The 16,912-nt window shown below is 41.9% G+C and overlaps 4 protein-coding genes and 1 long non-coding RNA gene across 6 annotated transcripts; 1 reads left to right on the top strand and 4 right to left on the bottom strand.

Moving 5' to 3' along the window:
- Positions 1 to 2,913: 2,913 nt before the first annotated feature.
- LOC108033399 (parkin coregulated gene protein homolog) lies at positions 2,914 to 5,058 on the bottom strand. Its single transcript, XM_017107719.3, has 4 exons — positions 4,806 to 5,058; positions 4,643 to 4,713; positions 4,214 to 4,593; positions 2,914 to 3,330 (listed from the first exon to the last, which is right to left on the bottom strand). The coding sequence occupies exons 1-4, from the start codon at positions 4,890 to 4,892 to the stop codon at positions 3,068 to 3,070; spliced, it is 801 nt and encodes a 266-aa protein (XP_016963208.1). The 5' UTR covers positions 4,893 to 5,058; the 3' UTR covers positions 2,914 to 3,067.
- LOC127010728 (uncharacterized) lies at positions 3,408 to 4,181 on the top strand. Its single transcript, XR_007763504.1, has 2 exons — positions 3,408 to 3,515; positions 3,570 to 4,181. It is a non-coding gene; the product is annotated as an uncharacterized LOC127010728 (long non-coding RNA).
- A 4,533-nt stretch (positions 5,059 to 9,591) lies between the features above and the next one.
- On the bottom strand, positions 9,592 to 11,766 carry LOC108033522 (uncharacterized). 2 transcript variants are annotated; one of them, XM_017107866.3, is made up of 4 exons: positions 11,663 to 11,766; positions 11,542 to 11,606; positions 11,433 to 11,492; positions 9,592 to 11,249 (listed from the first exon to the last, which is right to left on the bottom strand). In XM_017107866.3, the coding sequence occupies exons 1-4, from the start codon at positions 11,751 to 11,753 to the stop codon at positions 10,866 to 10,868; spliced, it is 600 nt and encodes a 199-aa protein (XP_016963355.1). In that variant the 5' UTR covers positions 11,754 to 11,766; the 3' UTR covers positions 9,592 to 10,865. The 2 variants fall into 2 exon arrangements, with proteins under 2 accessions (XP_016963355.1, XP_016963356.1); XM_017107867.3 differs by having other exon boundaries at positions 11,717 to 11,766.
- Positions 11,767 to 11,911: 145 nt separating this feature from the next.
- LOC108033328 (uncharacterized) lies at positions 11,912 to 14,010 on the bottom strand. The gene is made up of 2 exons (XM_017107614.3): positions 13,874 to 14,010; positions 11,912 to 13,235 (listed from the first exon to the last, which is right to left on the bottom strand). The coding sequence occupies exons 1-2, from the start codon at positions 13,979 to 13,981 to the stop codon at positions 12,711 to 12,713; spliced, it is 633 nt and encodes a 210-aa protein (XP_016963103.1). The 5' UTR covers positions 13,982 to 14,010; the 3' UTR covers positions 11,912 to 12,710.
- Positions 14,011 to 14,810: 800 nt separating this feature from the next.
- LOC108033358 (uncharacterized) lies at positions 14,811 to 15,924 on the bottom strand. The gene is made up of 2 exons (XM_017107669.3): positions 15,729 to 15,924; positions 14,811 to 15,299 (listed from the first exon to the last, which is right to left on the bottom strand). The coding sequence occupies exons 1-2, from the start codon at positions 15,900 to 15,902 to the stop codon at positions 14,925 to 14,927; spliced, it is 549 nt and encodes a 182-aa protein (XP_016963158.1). The 5' UTR covers positions 15,903 to 15,924; the 3' UTR covers positions 14,811 to 14,924.
- Positions 15,925 to 16,912: the final 988 nt, after the last annotated feature.

Here is a 16,912-nt window from a genome sequence, read left to right as displayed (position 1 = left end):
CTTTGTCTTGCGTATTTGCCCTAAAATGAGTTTCGACTCAACCCCAATCGATAAGAATTTTTGGGGCGGAGTGAGGGGCAGTACTTTCGATGTCTGAAATACTCATTACACTGGATTGGATGGGATTGCGCCCACGGGGCGTTGCGTGTCAATTTATGCAACTCTCCTGCAATTTCCGGGGTATTAAAGCAATTTCCAACCCACTGGCCACAGCATACACCGTACAGCCGTAGACATGGGCAGGCCTTAACGGGGAAGCCCTGCATGTGAAAGCTCCCTGCTCGCCAGTTTGGGTGTGACGGAAAGGCCCTTCTGGGCATTGGAGAAACCGAAAGAGTGGGTGAATCATCGGCTTGGAGGAGAGGGTGCTCCGGTAGCTCACCAAAAATTGATATCACATTCGAATGGGACGCCCGTAACTCAAGGCGGCTGGGAATATCAGACGGAAAATTCGTAATGTTGCAACCATTTTACGAGTTTTTACCAAAAGAAGTATGTAATAAGTAGAATTATCTTCAAGGCAGTCAGCATTGGTCAATTTTTAGGAAATCTTGTGATCACTTGAAAAATTAGAATACCATTATTCAATTCTAAGGAACCCCACTATATATTTGTGGAATAAGCCTGGTTCAATTGTGGAATAATATCATACTGTTTTGGAATTGGAACTAACAATTTATTTCCTCTCTCCATTCTAAACTAGGTTAGGCTTCTCATTACCTTCCAATTCCGATAATAAACCTTTGAGAGGATTTAGCATCTAAATCAAAGTAAAGACGTCCTGTTGTGAACCCTTTTCTCCCTTGTTCATCCCCCATCTCTGCAGAGACAGGTCGAAGGTCTTTCTGCGCAATAAAAAATACTCTGCGAGGACTGCGTATAAAATGTCAAAACGTTTTACCAGCATTTTGAATCCGGTAGCATCACAATAAGGTGGAGAATTCGCAGCAAGTAAATGCAATTTAGCCAAACGGGAGGGTCGACAAGTGACGCTGCACCCAGGGGGACTGTTTGATTTACCGTCAACAGGAGATTGAAAAAAAATTGAGAAATAGAGTCAAGCGGGCAAAAAACACGCGCCACCAAAAAGTGAATTAAGAACTTGTGTGCTGGAACGATGCGAGGCCAGCCCAACGAGGGGTGATTTCCAGATGGGGTGTGGTCTGGCTTGGGGGGCAAATTGAGTTGCAACACTTGGCAGGCTTTTATCTACGCACCACAATCAACCAGCCAGCCAGCCAGCCAGCCAACCAGCCGACGAGCCGGGCGGGGAGTCCCAGACCCTGTCAGCAGGTCAGAGGCCATCCAAACCATCATCCCGTCCCAGAATACACTCAAAGAATAACGTTTAGAGATTGTTAAGGCTACAGGCTGACCATGTTTTTGGTTTCCGATCGCTGATTCTGTACTGTATATACTTTCATAATATACCTGGTCTTGTCGACAAACAGAAAGGTAAATTAGTTTGTAAAATAGAAAATTATTAATAATTCTTATAATTCAATAATATTCCCTTCAAACTAATCCCCTTCCGATGAGATATACTTACATCAATGATTATTTGCAATCCTCGAAGCATGCTAAATATTCCTCAATTCTCACGGTGTAGGCCAATTCGGATGAATTAAGGCTGTTAAATGTGCCGAGTGTAGGCGAAGTGACCAACAGCCTAGTCAGAAAGCGAACAGGAGCAACTGTTTCGTGTTGGTGGCCGTTGATAACAAGATTTGTTTTTGAAAATTTCTGGAGGGTCGTCCTTAATTACGCCGAAAAGCGCAATGAGCAATTTGGAAATGGCAAGTGAGCGCCGTGGCGGAGGTCTAACCACATCCACCCCAAGCAATTTGGGTAAATTAAATTTAGAGTGTGCCCATCCTTCGATTTTTGAGCAGGGCAGCGTGGCGCAGCGCTCAAAAGTCAAAAGTATATGGCCCGTTTGGTTGATTTAAGCCAGAGATAAGGGGAATCGGAGGGGGTACCAGACAGGATAGTGGGTCGGGGATGGGACGGTTCCACCCTCTCCCGAACACGCATCCTTAGACAAATTCTGCTAACCAGACACTCGACACTCGCTACACGGATATTCCATTAAAAGAGCCAGAGCGAATTGAACAATTTTCACTTTATGATTTATTGTAATGAGCTTTTTATTTATGGCACGACTTCTTCTATTAGCCAGAAACAGTAAACGTAAAAATATATACATTGCAGCGTCTGCTTTTGTTTGTATTTCCATTTCCCCTGGCTGTTTTTTCTGCGTTTTTTGAAAATTAAAAATTAATTAGGCATTTATCACTGCCGTCTAACAGATGGCAGTTTTCCGGCGGTCGGGGTGGCAAGTCGTTGACACAAGTACGGGGTAAGTGCAGCCGAACATGGTTATTCCTTTAGGCAAAAAGTCCTACACGGAAATATAGTTAAGGTGGAGATATTTACATGAGGGTTTAGGGATTCAGAGTGGGGAACAATTGCTTACACGAACTGAAAATGTACATATGTATCGGTTTACATGTTTTCAAAGTTTCCGAGTTAAAATTGGAGGTTTAACTTTTCACTAATATAAAGTTCTTATATAAATATTCTTTGAGAAAAATGAAGAAAGTGTTCTATAAAATACAATTGTTATGATTTTATGTGCTTATCGTCACTACTCGGCCTGCTTACGTAGATAAGGAATCGAAATCTGAAAAATGACGCCCTTAGCTCTTATGGAGTCTTAAATCCTAGAGCTTATACGGACGGACAAGCAGACGGACATGGCTACGTTGACTCAGCTAGTGATGCTGATAAAAAATATGGTCGGGAACGCTTTCTTCTACCTGTTACATACTTTTCCCCGAATACAATATACCCTTTTACTCTACGAGTAAAAACTATAATACCCATTTGTTAAATAAATAAAAAATCAATAAATTCAAGAACTATTCATCGTTATAAATGAATGCTAAAATTTGGCTTTTACTCATCCCCGATTTGAAAGTTCACAAACTTCAATTTGGCAGCTTAAACTCTTTTGCGAAGATTCGTTAACTGAAACGGATGAAAGGCGAATTGGAAAGCGGAAGTCTCAGGAGTCCCGGGGCTCGGGAGCTTCGCATTTTGGGAAGACGCTGCTCTCGTAGGTGGGCACCATATACTTGATGTTGATAAAGGCGTTGGGACCGCCGCAATATTCCAGCAGCTTCAGGGTGTCCTCGATGACGTCGCCAATGCGACAGTTGCGATCCGGATCGATCCCCTCGCCCAGGTTCACATTGATGTTCTTGTAAAGGTTGCACACGGCCAGCAACTGGCGGTAAAAGGGAACTAGCGCCTGACCCACACAGGGACCTACAGATTAGATTACAAAAAGATTGTAAATCAAGCACATAAAACGATCTTGCTCGGAATACCGGAGCTCATTATAACTTAATCAAGCCAGGAAAACACATATAAAATTCTGGTCAGATTTTCAAATTATGAAAAACACAATGCAAGCAATTTACATACTTTTGTTGGTGTTAATTTCTTTAATGGTAAGATATCAAGTTAAACAAATTTTGGGAATAATATTTACGTTTTCCGTGCAGTTGCTTTGTCGTCATAAGATATTTCCAATCGCAACAGAAAATGTTGTTAACAAAAAAGAACTGGAGGACGTGAGATCAGCAAAGAGGGTCGCTCCGGAAAACAAGAGTTCAAAATTTAAAAAGATCGGTGATAATTTTTATTATATCGAGACCGTTAAAAAATTGGATTGGTATAACGCTATAGTTAAGTGCGAAAGCATGGGAAGCAGACTAGTTAGTCTCCAAAGTGAGGAGCAGTGGAACGATGTCACCGTACACCTGGAACCGAAGGATAACTATTGGGTGGACATCAGCAACGTTCTTTCGGATGGCCAATTTTTATCAGAGACGACCGGACAAAGAGCCAAGTTTATGAATGTGAATATTGACGATATAAACAGCATTTCTAACAGTGAAAGCTGTATTGAGTTGGGAGCAAATAATAATCATTTCATGAATCCGGTAGATTGCTTAAACAAAAACTTGTATATATGCGAGGCAGATGAAAACCGAGATAACGTTAATAAGTTGTGAGGCTGTTTAATGTATGTGTGTATGGCAATGCATCTTATTTATATTAACTTTTAAAATATGCTAAGATACACAAAGAAAATATATATTATTGGATCTATCTCCGGTATAAGGTATTATAACTGAAGGCTCACCCAATCGGACCATCAGCTGAATCACTTGAAGAGCGGAGATGATGATCCGCTTGTCGCGCGTCTGGAAGGCCCGCTTCAGCGGGAGGATCAGCTTGGGCAGCACAGGAAGCACCTTCTTGGGGGACCTCATGATGAGATCGATGGCTCCGTTGACGGCCAGCAGCCGGGTATCGTAGTCCACGTCCGCTAGACCGTCCACGAAGATGGGCAGATAGTAGCAGTAGTCGAGATTCTCCGGGACACAGTGCCACTTCACCGGCCGTTCCTTGGTGGGATCCTGTTTGCTGCTCCGCCCAGACATCACGCAGGGAATGTCCCCGCGGTTGAAGTAGATCTTGAAGACGGTCTCCTTCACTGGCTTTCGCTTAAAGATGTCAATCCTAAGTAAAGCTATTAGTACTTTGAATTCTCTAAATACATTTAACTCACTTTGGAGGAGGCTTTACCACCGTGTTGGGCTGCAGTGCCTGGTAGGTAAAGGCGGGCACTTCGCGAACTGGCTGATATGTGGATAATTAGAATGCAATTTAATTACTAGATTCATATTATTCAGTTCCTTTCAATTATAACTCACAGCAATTCGCTTACTTACCACCTTCGACCTCAGGTAAAGCAGTTCCCGACAAACCTTTCCCGGTTCGTGGAGTCGTGTGGCACGTTCATTGGTTTTAGAGCACATCGTCAGCAAAGTTAAATCCACTTACAACTAAAAAAATTACAAAATTAAGATGTGTGCCTAAGCTACCAAGTCAATAGTGAGTAGGTCTCGCAGGCTAGATTTTTTGTTTGTTGTAGAAAAGATTCAGGGATGTTTTTTGCATGGGCTACTGGGTAAAAATGCCAATCGGAACAGTCACAAATGTGGTTAAGTCGAAAGTGGGTTGACAGTGAGCACTCAGTTTGCTCGAAATCATTCTGTGAGGCAAACAAAAAGTGTGAAGAAATTATTCGTTTAAATTGAAATGCATATATTTATTCACGTGCTCTTATCAAGACGTCAACACTCGCCCCCAACCGTAAAACCGAATAATTTTGGGGTGTCGTCACCCTGCGCCCTTTCTCACCTAAAAGTGTTTGGCGTCTCTAAATAGTCATAAAGGGAAAGTGCAAACATTTGCGCACTTTATCATCTTTTCCCATTTCCCCGGACCGCCCCACCCCACCCTCATTGTGAGCGGTAAGTGTAACGGTAAATATTTTGTAACGCCCCCCAATTAAGGCATCTGCTGGAGCAGTCCCCCACTTTCTACCCACCACCCCCAGCATTAACCCACTTAAAACGGTGGGAAAGCGAGACAGATTCCCGAGTCGACCTATCTCCAGAGCGCGGCTTGCTTCTGGTGCCCTGAATTAATTAAAATCCGACATGCGAATTACTTGACTCTCCTTATCTGACTCTGTTTTCCAGCTTCGCTTTGGTCTCCACTGCGGCTCCTGTTTTTAATTACCCACGCACAGCTTTTCACTTTCGCCCAACACATCGTTGCACGTCGTGATTTATCCGTTTTAATAATGTCGAGGCAACCCGGTTGGGTTGAGTTTGGATCCCGATCCCTATCCCTATCCCTTGAGTCCCCAACTCAACTTTGCCTAGCTTGGCCCTGGCTTTGCTTCTGTCACTTTCTGGCATGTAAATTCAGTTAGAGGCATTTAGGATTATGGAGCATAAGGACGGGCCTTCGACTTACGCGCTAATTGCTCGGCATTTCTCCATGGAAATATGATGGGGCCGACAAACTGAAGTAGTGGTGATTATCGCATTAAATGCATCTCAGTTTGTTGGTATAATTATAGGTCGCCTAAAGTGAGGATATCAAGCAATATATTTCACGAAGTATTTAGTGAAAAATCTATTTGAATAGTGGATAATAAAACAAGAAGAACGAAGAAGTACCTCGACTATCACTTACCCGTTATTCAGCCTAAGGAAGCACAAGGGAAATAGAAAAATGTACATAAGCAGCAAAGCGATATTATAAAGCGCCACCTACCTGCTATTTTAATATATGTTAGAGTAAGCGGCAGACAGATTTAAACATTTTTAGATCAATTTATAGGTAATATTAGGGGTAAACATTTCAGTAACATTTTATGTATTAATTATATGTTACCCACATTTTTGATAACCCTACGTAACCGGTACTTTTTGAACCCCTTTCTTCTACTTCCCCCGACCAGCCCCAAAGTAGGCTATATATCAACTCCAAATAATTATTAAATTTCCCCATTAGGCGACCGCGCTGAATGGAAAATCGAAACAAAAGACGCCGCTGGCAGACGACAACTCGCAAATTCGCACTGAAAGCGAACGCTTTTATAATGGCCACATCGCAAATCAGCCGGATCATAATTTATTGGACCCAAAATGGAAGTATTTCCCACAGAGCCGGGCCGTGGGGCAGACGGTCGACAAAAGGCCGGGGCTTTCGAATGGGCTTAGGTGAGGTGAGCCATCGCATCGGCGAGGTAAAATCATCCGGGAAGTTGGTTCGGGGTGCGTTTGTCTAGCTGACACTTTCATTAACAAAAAGTCAGAGCGATGACAACGGGCATCAGCGGGCGTGGGGCACACGGGGGTCCGGGTCCTGTCTGGTTGTTTTTGCATTGTTACAAAGTGCAATCCCGGGTGGGGGAGCGGCGGTGCTATAGCTTTTGTGGGTGGTGGCCATTCGGCTGACATGGCTGCAGTGCGGCACGTAAATCTAAACAGCCACTGACAGCTTTCAACTGGCACTCACTCCCACTTTTTATGTGCTGCTCGAAATGGACAGTCGTCGGTGAAGGCGAAGGGGGCCCCGGGAGCGGACCGAGCCCATCTTGAATGTCATATAAGCCATATACATATATATCAATATCCTGGCCATATATCAATATGCACACGCGCTCACATATATCTACTTTCGTTGGCTTGTTTGTCTGAAATTGACATCGCTTGTATGCTCTGCATTCAGCACTCGAAAGCCCGCCTCCGACCATCGACCATCCGACCGTCCGACCGTCCGACCATCGTGGACATGGCCAACAACAGGGTTTGGCCTTTGTTTTGGCCCGGCCTGGTATACTGGTCTACTCCTACGGTCCGGCCGAGATTTTATGTTCGCATACATTTTGAGCGCTATATTGTTTGTCCAATTTCGTGCAACATCGCCCGGCCTGAACGACGGGGAGAGTAATCGAGTATCCGTTGTCTGTCTCGTGTCAGGAATAAAGAGCTGCAGCTCCATCCCGATGGCCGTTAGGTGTTAATCTAATAACTGTCAAATGCAGGAAGTTGCTACTTCAGATTGCTGGGGAAATTGCTGCTAACTCGCTCCTAGTGGCGAATAAATTGCAGTAAAAAGGATATCAGCTTTGAGGGGGCAACACGGGGATTGAGTCACAAAATACAGAAAAGCCAGGCTTTAGATGGATTCAACAATTATGGAAAATTATCGATTTTGTAAATTCCGTATTTGGTTCTAATATCTATAAATATATTAATCTTTAAATACTTTATTTTTCTTTGCGTTGTTCGAGTAGAATTGCAAATTACATTGAATGAACAGATTTTTTAAAGTCCACATTTGATTTTAAGATATATAAAAATGCTTGTTTGAGCAAATCCCAAGCACATACGAGTATTTAAAGTGTCTTCTCTGTTTCGCTTCGCGCCCATTCAGAGTTCAGACTCCCATTCCGACTTATAATGGCTTTCACTGTGTTTATTTGGTTCAATTGCGCTTCTGGCAGCCTAAGAATAATTTCTGCATCGCCAAAATCCCATAAAAATCAACAACTCCGAGACGGGGCCCATATGAGCTTCTAACTGCTAACTGCAAGCCCGGTCACAAGAGCGGTCGAGCATTAAATGGCCACGACCGAAGGGCCAGAGGCTGGGATTCTTGGATGGGCATGGGGCCCGAGGGTCTGGGGGCCCGAGAATGGCTTGCTAGTCCAGCACATCCCAGGCAGACAGATAAAGGTCCCGCTCTGTACTCTAACATTTTTATGAGTCGTAAATCGAAGCGATAAAAATCACAAGAAAATGGAGATACAAAAACAAACAAGCCTGCGAACCGAGAGAGAGGTCAGTTGAAAGTCTAGACCGGAATGGGTTAGACTTTTGGGGCCAGTCGTATCTCTCATAAGTCACACGATAAATTCTGCAACATTGCGCTAATGACAACAATGCACTGGAAGAAATGTGGTTTAAAGTGAGACACACTACAACATTAAAACTGTTTGTAGAATTTATTAATTCATTATTTAATTATAATTATATTAGTTTAATTTAACTGCCTGTCTGTCTAAAATAGTCGCTGTCTTGACAGGTCTCAACGCAGTCCGTGTCCCATCTCCGCCGGGGTGATGAAGACCCCACTTTAAATAGGATGCTATCTTAGTAAATTAGTGAAACTCGTTATTTATAATTTTTGATTGAAAGGCGTAACACTTCTGTGCACTTTGAAAGCTTCGTTATGTAAATTGTATTGCTTTGCCAGCGTCGTTCCAGTGCACTTGCCCGGATCGACAGAAGCCGCCCTGCCCTCTGCAAACGGCGGAAGTTCATTATTGTCAGTGATTAATGACAAGGAGCGCGGATATGTGTATCCTGCGACTGGGATATGGCCGACGGCTCTGCATTCTGGCTCCCTCGTCCTGGGCCACATAAGTTAGCTGTAGCTGTCAGCTGGCCCTAACCCGAACCCGCTACTGGGTTACCCAAAACTGGCTGGAAACGAAAAAATCGGATGGCAGGACTGGCAGAGCCTGGGGCGAGGCCAAAAACAGGGAGGGATGGGAAAGACGAGCTGTTGACATCACTCCGTCCGTCAGTTAGCTGGAAAATGCATTGCTGCCAGCTGCCAACATGATTAGCGCGTTGATTTGGCAACCGATTGCCGGGTGGAGTGCATCCGAGCCAACATTTCAGCCATCCTCAACAGGGTTTGACTTGCCAACTTCGCTGCTCCGTTTATCCATCCCCATTCCCGTCCCCGCCGAAAAGTCCTTAAACTTATGCAGTGCTAAGCGGCATTGACAACGGCACGCACACTTCGTTTGACAGAGGCGGAGTGCCTGAAAGGGGGCAATGAGGGGCCCTTCTGATGGTTCAATGTACGACAAGTGAAATTAATTTCAAACAATGCAGCAAACTCCGAAAACAACAAAGCCGGAGGAGAAGCTAAAACCCCACGACAGCACAAGCAAATTAAATAAAAATTCCAGCATGAGCGGTACCGGGAAGAGAGTTGAAGTGCACTGCAAAAAATAGTAAACAGGTATTTGCGATGGATTATGTAAAAGAAACAAATGTTTTTCTTACCTTATATTTTTTGGAGTATTAAGAGGGTCTAGTTATTACACAAATGTGTCTAACTAACAGAGATTTCACACAATTTTCTTACCAAGAAATGATGTTAATTTAATATAATTTATTACAAACAAGTAACATTTCTTATCAATTTTAAAATTTGTTATGGATGAGCTTATAATATTAAAACCCTACGTGGCTATTCTTGAATGTTAAGCTACGCTTAAAGCAAAACAATTATTTTCACTCAAACAAGACACTTTTTTTCAGTGTTCGCTTAGCCTCCTCATAAGGAGCCTCGGGAGAGCAGTGGATTGCCAGCCATATGACAGACTCAATCTACGTGCCTCGGGTCGATGAGCAAGCCAAGTTGGGGGCAAGCAAAAAGGCCAAGTCGAAGCAAACCAAACTTGTCGAAAATTATTTCGTTTTAATTGCGCCAAAGGGCGTTGTCAAAGGACGTGTCGAAATGTGTCGCCGTTTTGGATGCACTCTAAATGAAATCACGTCACCAATTGCCCCGCCCCAAATCGGGCGCCGCCCACCCTCACACCCACAGTTGGCGACACTTCAGGTTGCCTACAACTTTTCCGTTGTCATTATCAATTTGAGTTAATTGCCGCAGCCATAGCCGTCCTGGGCAGAATGTTGCCATTTTGCTGTTGGCTGGCAGCAGCCATTGCTGCTGTGCTGTCGTCACTTCCGGCCCGGGGATCCCCTCACTTCCTTCCTTCCTTCCCCTCGACCACCTGCGCCTTCAACCTCCACACGACCCGACGACGCATTGTCTGCGACTGTTTAAAAGCGTTTAGTCGAAATTTATTTGTTTAACACGCCAAAAACTGCAGACACTTTCACGATGTCAGGGAGGGGGCCGTGGCGAAATGTTGAATTATTAAATTAAGTACCTACTTGGGCTAGAACGTCGTAAATTTGATTGCACATTATCAATTGTGAAGGTTGAATGACTTAGGCAATCGGGTACTATCTGATATCAAGACAATCAGTAAGTACACGTTTTACAATGAACACTATCTGCAAAACTAAACAAGTATTGTATTGTTCTATGTAGTGCTAAAGTAATATATAACGATAAAAACGCTTTTATAAATACGTTGTTACTAACACAATAATACAATCTATAAGTGGGCAAGCAGTACTTTGAGCAAGTGTAAACAAAGAAAACCACACGTATCAGTTGCATGTGCTATTTTGAAAATAGTTTTGTTTACAAAATTATCTAATTCAAACTGCAATAGGTCCCTAAAAACTAAGAACCCAAAATCGAAAATCCCACCTTCAATTTATATAATTAATTTTAAATTAACTCTAAAAAATAAATAGTATTATTATTCTCAATCAGTTCAGTTCGCAGACAAATGCAATTTTCTTATCGCATTTTTCCACGCCCATTACCAGTTCCTCCCCGGTGAACTCTAGATAGACACAAAAACCATTCTCAAACTTCCGGTTGAGCGGCTTTGTGGCCACAAAATTGGTAAAGTTCATGGGGTAAGCGTCTTGGTGCCAATAGAAATCGCTCAAAGTTCTATGATCGACGTCTTTGGGATCGGAAAGCCTTCCCCGATGCCCGCCACTCCAGAAAGTAGAGTGTGTTTGGACGTGGGCCCCATATCGCATAAAGTCGGAAATAAGTCTCATTTCGTGGAAACTGCGAACAGTCACCAGCCGAGCCTGGGCATCAATCGTCTCACATCCGAAGTTTGCGTGCATCCAATCCATCTGATAAATTTAAGTGGAATGAAATAGGACTCTTTTAACTAAGTTTAAAATTAAAATACAGTCAAGCTCCACGAGCCATCTGTTGGTGACGTAAATCCACTGTTACGACACTTGAAGACATTTTTAAAAACCAACAATACATATATTTATAATTTTAATTTTATGAGACTAAATTGTACTTACTATTACGGGAACGCTGAAAGCGCGATTCTTATAGACCATTTTATAGTACTCATAGGAGGGCTAAAAAGTGAAACGTAATATAAAGTAACTCATTAAAGTTCCTACATACCGCCTTGTTGGAGGAAAAGAAATAGCAGCGATCGCCAATCTTCACAAAGGGCTTTGTACAGAGAGCTAGGGTAAAAATACCAGTATATTTGAAAGTGCAAAGAAAAGTGTTCCAAGCTCACGTTGCCAGCAGCTCTTGAAAATGTAAATGTAGCCGGCCGTCAGGAGTAATATACCTGAAAGGCCTACGAAGGATTTTCCCAGTGCTGACATATTCCACAGAGGGTCTCAACCGACTGAAGCTTCATGTTTATCGTGTTCAAGTTTTATAGACCCTACGTGTAATACAACTTTCTGAGAAGAAACTTGAGACCGCACATTTGGCTACACATTATAGGGTGGCTCCCAGCTACACAATAAAAAATATCGTGTTATATCTTTATTTATTTATTTACATACTGCTTGTTAAAGCTAAAAACCAAAGCCATAGCTACTGAGGCTTTAGGCGGGCTTTAAGTTACAGTTTGATTTTAATTTCTTAATTGCTAAGGGAATAATTTGTTCACTTGATACTCGCTTCTTAATTGAGAAAGCACACTTCAGTTGTCTTAAAAATTAAATTAAGATAGTTTAATTATAAGGGGTTTGATAATTTTTATATTTTAAGGAAGTTGAGCAGTTAAAGAAAGTTGGTGGTCGTAGGATTAGAAAGTAGTGGAGTAAGAGTTATATTTGGAATGTGGGTTCGGTTGTTATTAAATTCAGTGCCTTCGTTAAGAATATGTTCTATTGACATTGAGTTATATCTTTATTATAAGCAAGTATAATGAAATATGTAAAATAAGTATGCCCAGCATTTAATGCTTGTTTGGCTTTTCATAAAGTGTACATACAAATATATGTAATATTCCATTATTAAAAAGTTTGATAGAGTCCTCTAAGGACTTTGCACTATACATGTGATTATAGCTATCAGAAATTATTATTATATACAAGTTAACATTTTGTAATTCTATTATAATAATTAAAAACAAACTTTTATTTTTTGTTTGCAAAATACAAAAAAAAATTGTTTATCATACTTTGCCGTCCATTTTTTGAATTCTTATTTATCCAATTTTTTGGTTTAAAAAGGAATGGTAAGGTTTAATAAATTTACAAATTAGTTTACATTTCTATGAACATAAGATGCGAATATAAGAACTCCATTTTAACCACTTTTTTTAAATGTTATGCTATAAGATTCATCTTGTCCTCTGAATGTTGGATTGTCTCTTTTTTCGCTTTCCATCTGAGAAGACATGCAAAGTAACAAAGCCACAGTAAAACCCCCAGGACGAATAAACAACTCCAGGCTTGCGTTTCCAGGGAGAGCGCGAGTTGCCGAAGGGAGAACTTGTACTCGCAGATGTAGTAGTCGTCTTGGCCGTAGGAGGGTCGCATGTACAGCGAGGAGTTGGCCAGTTGCAGGCTGAGAAAGGTTCCGGTTCCGGTTCCGGTTCCGTCGATCTCGGCCTCAGAGCCGGGCAGCCAGTGGGCGAAGGTCAATGGCTCGTCCACCGCCTCCCAGGAATAGTGTGTCTTGCCTTTGAAGCTGCTGCCCGATGTGGCGAAAGTGCTTCCGTCGGGAAACCCACGAGATAAGATATACTGCTGTAGGTTCCCAAGCTCCTCCGCATTCTCCACGGATAAAAGTGTTGAGATTCTGTCCCAGCAATCGCGCCGGGCGACGAACCAATCAAAGTAGTGCCCCGCCTGCGCAAAAGCGAAAGATATCACACACAATACAAGAAAGAACGCTATGGTCGAGTGCCTCGACTATCAGATACCTGTTACTCAGCTTAAGGGAGCAAAAGTAAAATGGAGACATAAGCAGCAGAGCGATATTTTAGGGCGCCACCTATAAGCTATTTTAGCAGATGTTATTTGCGTTTAAGCCATAAGTGGGCGTGGCCCATTTTTTTATATCAGTCGGTAAGTATTTATGAGACAAACACGCTTCAGTTAATACTTTGTTTCTATCATAAGAACTGTATGCGCTACAGATTTTCGCGGATTGTGGGCGTTAGAGTGGGCGTGGCACCCCGCTGAAACAATCTTGCGCTGCGCTGTCGGAAACGCTTCTTCTGCCTGTTACATACTTTCCGACGAATCTCGAATAAACTTCAATAATATTCAACACCAATATTCAAATTAAGTAATATTTTTCGTAAAACTTAGGATATTATTTAACTTCACTTTATTTGCGCTCTTTGTTTGCGCACTACGTTACATTCACTTGCGCACGAAAATAAGCTTTGTTTTTAAAGGGTTACACTAAAACAGCCTCATATGTATGTTTACCCTAAATCATTTCTGATGTGCAGGTTATTTTTGTTTCGATGGCAACTTACTGTCTTCTCGTTGCCTATAAAGTAATGACCGTCTCCGATTCGATCGAAAAGATCTTCACATTTGCACACAGCTATCCCAAATATGAACAAATAAAATTCCTTTCCCATTTTGCGATGTTTGTTCCCTTGGACTGGAAGGAATACTGAGTAGTCGCTCAAAGAGTCAAGAACCTTAAGTAAGCTCCCTTATCATCAACTATACTGCACTGGGGGAATTATTAAAGTAACCCGCCATTGTATTTCCAGAAATATTTCTTGTTTTGATTTGATATTGTAAAAAATGGTATTTTAAGTAAAAATATTTTTCCATAGCGATAAAATATATTAATTTTTAATCATTTTGTAAGATGTGAATATTTAATAGAGCATCAACACTTTTTAATACTTTTATTAAGCCTTTTAAAAATGTAGCACTAGCAATCGCCTTGCAGTAAACACTCATTGGTTGCCATAACAATCTTTTGTTGATTTGTTTTAGATATTTTAGATATCAAGTAATGATATTTTATATTTATTAGTTTTACCATTTTTTTATAAAAAATATTACAATAATTTTAATTTTCAAGGTGCGTGGACACTGTGGCTATGGGATGCGGGGAACGTACACTCAAGCGAAGTCGTCGGGGCAAATCAACTGTTATCGATACATTCGATTTCATAGTCGACTTCTTTGTTTTCCTTTTTCTTCATTCATTTTTTATATTGTTTTATTAGAATCGCTAAACAGTAATTGTCAGTTTTATTCTACTGTCAAAAGACGAAGTAGTTTCAAGCGGTTCTTTCTTATAAAGATTCCTAGAATTAAAGATGTCGGCGCGGCAAACGCCGCTCGAATGCTTCTTCGAGCTACCATTTAATTGCATGCAAGCTCCTGTAGGAGGCCACGCCGCGCCACGACGCGCCACGCCGCGTTGCTCCGCTCTAGTGTGCGCACACCTTTAGGGTATACTTTTTTTTTATTTTAGAAGGAACAAAGGGAACTCGAGATTTGACTTTTGTCATAGCTAGCTTCAGCTAGGTACGAGGTAGATACACGGATACACCTTTGGCATCAGTGGATGACAGAGCGGGCATCTGTACCGTTGAGGGTCTGTTCGCATATGTCGACCGCTCGAGTGTAGCAGGACTCACTGCTCATTACGAGTTGTCCGCCTCGGAGCGTGAGGATCAGGCAGTTTCGGCCCATTTGGGGTGTTGGCTCGTCCACCGCCCAGTTTGAGTAGTTCAGGGGTCGAGCCCTTCCAAAGTAGTTCCAATAGAAGCGGTTGTCCCCCGGCCAGCGATGGCCTGCACTCCAGAACTGGGTTCCATTCGGGTAGCCCATCTCGACCAAGTGCTGGGCCAGAGCCCGCATCTCCTCCTCACTATCCAGGCAAACCCGCGAGGTGCGCTTGTCCTGGTAGCAGAAGTTGTGGAACGATGTGTGCTGTAAACCAAAGTGAGGGTAGGTTAAGTTTAAATTTAAAATAAGACACTTTCCTAATCAATGCACCTACCTATTGAAGTTTTAACTGAAAGTACTGAAGTACACTCATACATTTTCGTGTTCTGGGTTTAAGGCCTAATAGTTAGTTTAATATACTGTCGAAAGACGGGACTTATCCTACGCCTAGGTATAAAAGTTTGCATGAACAATTTGGATGTGAAACCAATTTGCAAAACGAACCATCTAGCGGCTGTGTATGGGACTGGGTGGGTGTGAATCATGAGTGATTGGCAGACATACGATGTGTATGCACAGCATATACGATAAAAAACTACTGAAGAATATTTTTTAGCTGCTCTGATGCACAAATAGCTGTGAAAGTGTTCAGTTCTGACAACACCGCTGAGTAATATTAATCTGTTGACTCACCAGCGGCTCTTCATCGGCAATGAAGTAGCAGTAGTTTTCCCTGACCCTCTCATAGGGAAACCGGCACCGCATTCCATCGGCGGACTGAGCCAGGAGAGGAAGCCATAGACATAACGCCAGGAAATTCTGGAGTAGAATGCGGGGATCTTTCTTCCGCGTCGGGCGATTCGGCATTGTGCTCAAATAAAACTGCCGGCAGTTCGCATCATGGCCTTATCGCCCGGCCTTATCGCCCAGCCTTATCGCCATGAGCGGGGTGCTATCGGCCAAGCGCTTGTTTTGGCTTTGCTGATAAGGCCAGTAAGAACTAGTTCAAGATCATTTTTCTCACTTAAACTCATAAATCGTAAGTCGTATTTATACGTAATATATGCGTTTTTACTAGAGTTTTTTTTAAAAAGTTTCTGGCTTCACATTTGTAGCATTCTTTAAGCATTAACCCTGCTCCTTTTGCGGTACCTTAAAATGCAATTCGCATTCAAATATCACTTTATTGTTAATAGCTTTTCAATACTTTAAATTATGTACGACTTGAGCCGTATATGTTAACATTAAGAATTTTGTCCTTTTTATACCCTTGCAGAGGGTATTATGATTTCAGTCAGCATCACTAGACGAGTCGATCTAGCCATGTCCGTTCGTCTGTCCGTCCGTTTCTACGCAAACTAGTCTCTCATTTTTAAAGCTATTGGTATGAAACTTTCCCAAAAGCCTTCTTTCGAATGGGATAGCTCTAACTGACAGCCGTCAAAAAACTGTAAGAGAAATAATGAACTACTTTTTCTTAACATCACTGAAGCTAGCAACAATCCTTAAAAATGTAACTTGGTGTTACTAACGTTGATTGTTTCTTATAACTGTGAGGGTATAAATACTTCATCTGGCCGAAGCTAACTTCCTTTTTTTATGTTCTATTTTCTTAGGAAGTTTAAATGTATTTTTTGAGCATATTCATAAATTAAAAAAAAGATTTTATTTTAAAACTACAAAATTTTGAAAACAAAATCATTAGTTACCATAGGACATCAACTGAAATTGGGATAAAATCTCTTTCCAAGATGTTTCTAAAAATGTAGACTATTGACTTAGAATGGTCAACGCTTAATGACTGCAATATTTAGGTTCATATTCTGATCTTTATGGGCTTATAATGACTGTGGGCATTCCTATGACATCGAGTAAAT

The sequence above is a fragment of the Drosophila biarmipes genome, chromosome 2L (genome assembly GCF_025231255.1).
Source record: "Drosophila biarmipes strain raj3 chromosome 2L, RU_DBia_V1.1, whole genome shotgun sequence".
In the NCBI taxonomy this organism is placed as follows: Eukaryota; Metazoa; Arthropoda; class Insecta; order Diptera; family Drosophilidae; genus Drosophila; species Drosophila biarmipes.
Note: the sequence above shows the minus strand (reverse complement) of the source record. Positions and strands in the feature narration are given on the sequence as shown.

Bases quoted from the DNA above. Each gene is read 5' to 3' on its own strand.
- LOC108033358 (XM_017107669.3), bottom strand. From the start codon at position 15,902: ATGCCGAATCGCCCGACGCGGAAGAAAGATCCCCGCATTCTACTCCAG. The intron at 15,300-15,728 runs GTGAGTCAACAG...TTTGGTTTACAG, and splicing joins TTGCCGATGAAGAGCCGCTG to CACACATCGTTCCACAACTT.
- LOC108033522 (XM_017107866.3), bottom strand. From the start codon at position 11,753: ATGTCAGCACTGGGAAAATCCTTCGTAGGCCTTTCAGGTATATTACTC. The intron at 11,493-11,541 runs GTATGTAGGAAC...TTCACTTTTTAG, and splicing joins TCTTTTCCTCCAACAAGGCG to CCCTCCTATGAGTACTATAA. The intron at 11,250-11,432 runs GTAAGTACAATT...TAAATTTATCAG, and splicing joins CTTTCAGCGTTCCCGTAATA to ATGGATTGGATGCACGCAAA.
- LOC108033328 (XM_017107614.3), bottom strand. From the start codon at position 13,981: ATGGGAAAGGAATTTTATTTGTTCATATTTGGGATAGCTGTGTGCAAA. The intron at 13,236-13,873 runs GTAAGTTGCCAT...GCTTTTGCGCAG, and splicing joins TTATAGGCAACGAGAAGACA to GCGGGGCACTACTTTGATTG.
- LOC108033399 (XM_017107719.3), bottom strand. From the start codon at position 4,892: ATGTGCTCTAAAACCAATGAACGTGCCACACGACTCCACGAACCGGGA. The intron at 4,594-4,642 runs GTGAGTTAAATG...AGCTTTACTTAG, and splicing joins GTGGTAAAGCCTCCTCCAAA to GATTGACATCTTTAAGCGAA. The intron at 3,331-4,213 runs GTGAGCCTTCAG...TCTAATCTGTAG, and splicing joins TCAGCTGATGGTCCGATTGG to GTCCCTGTGTGGGTCAGGCG.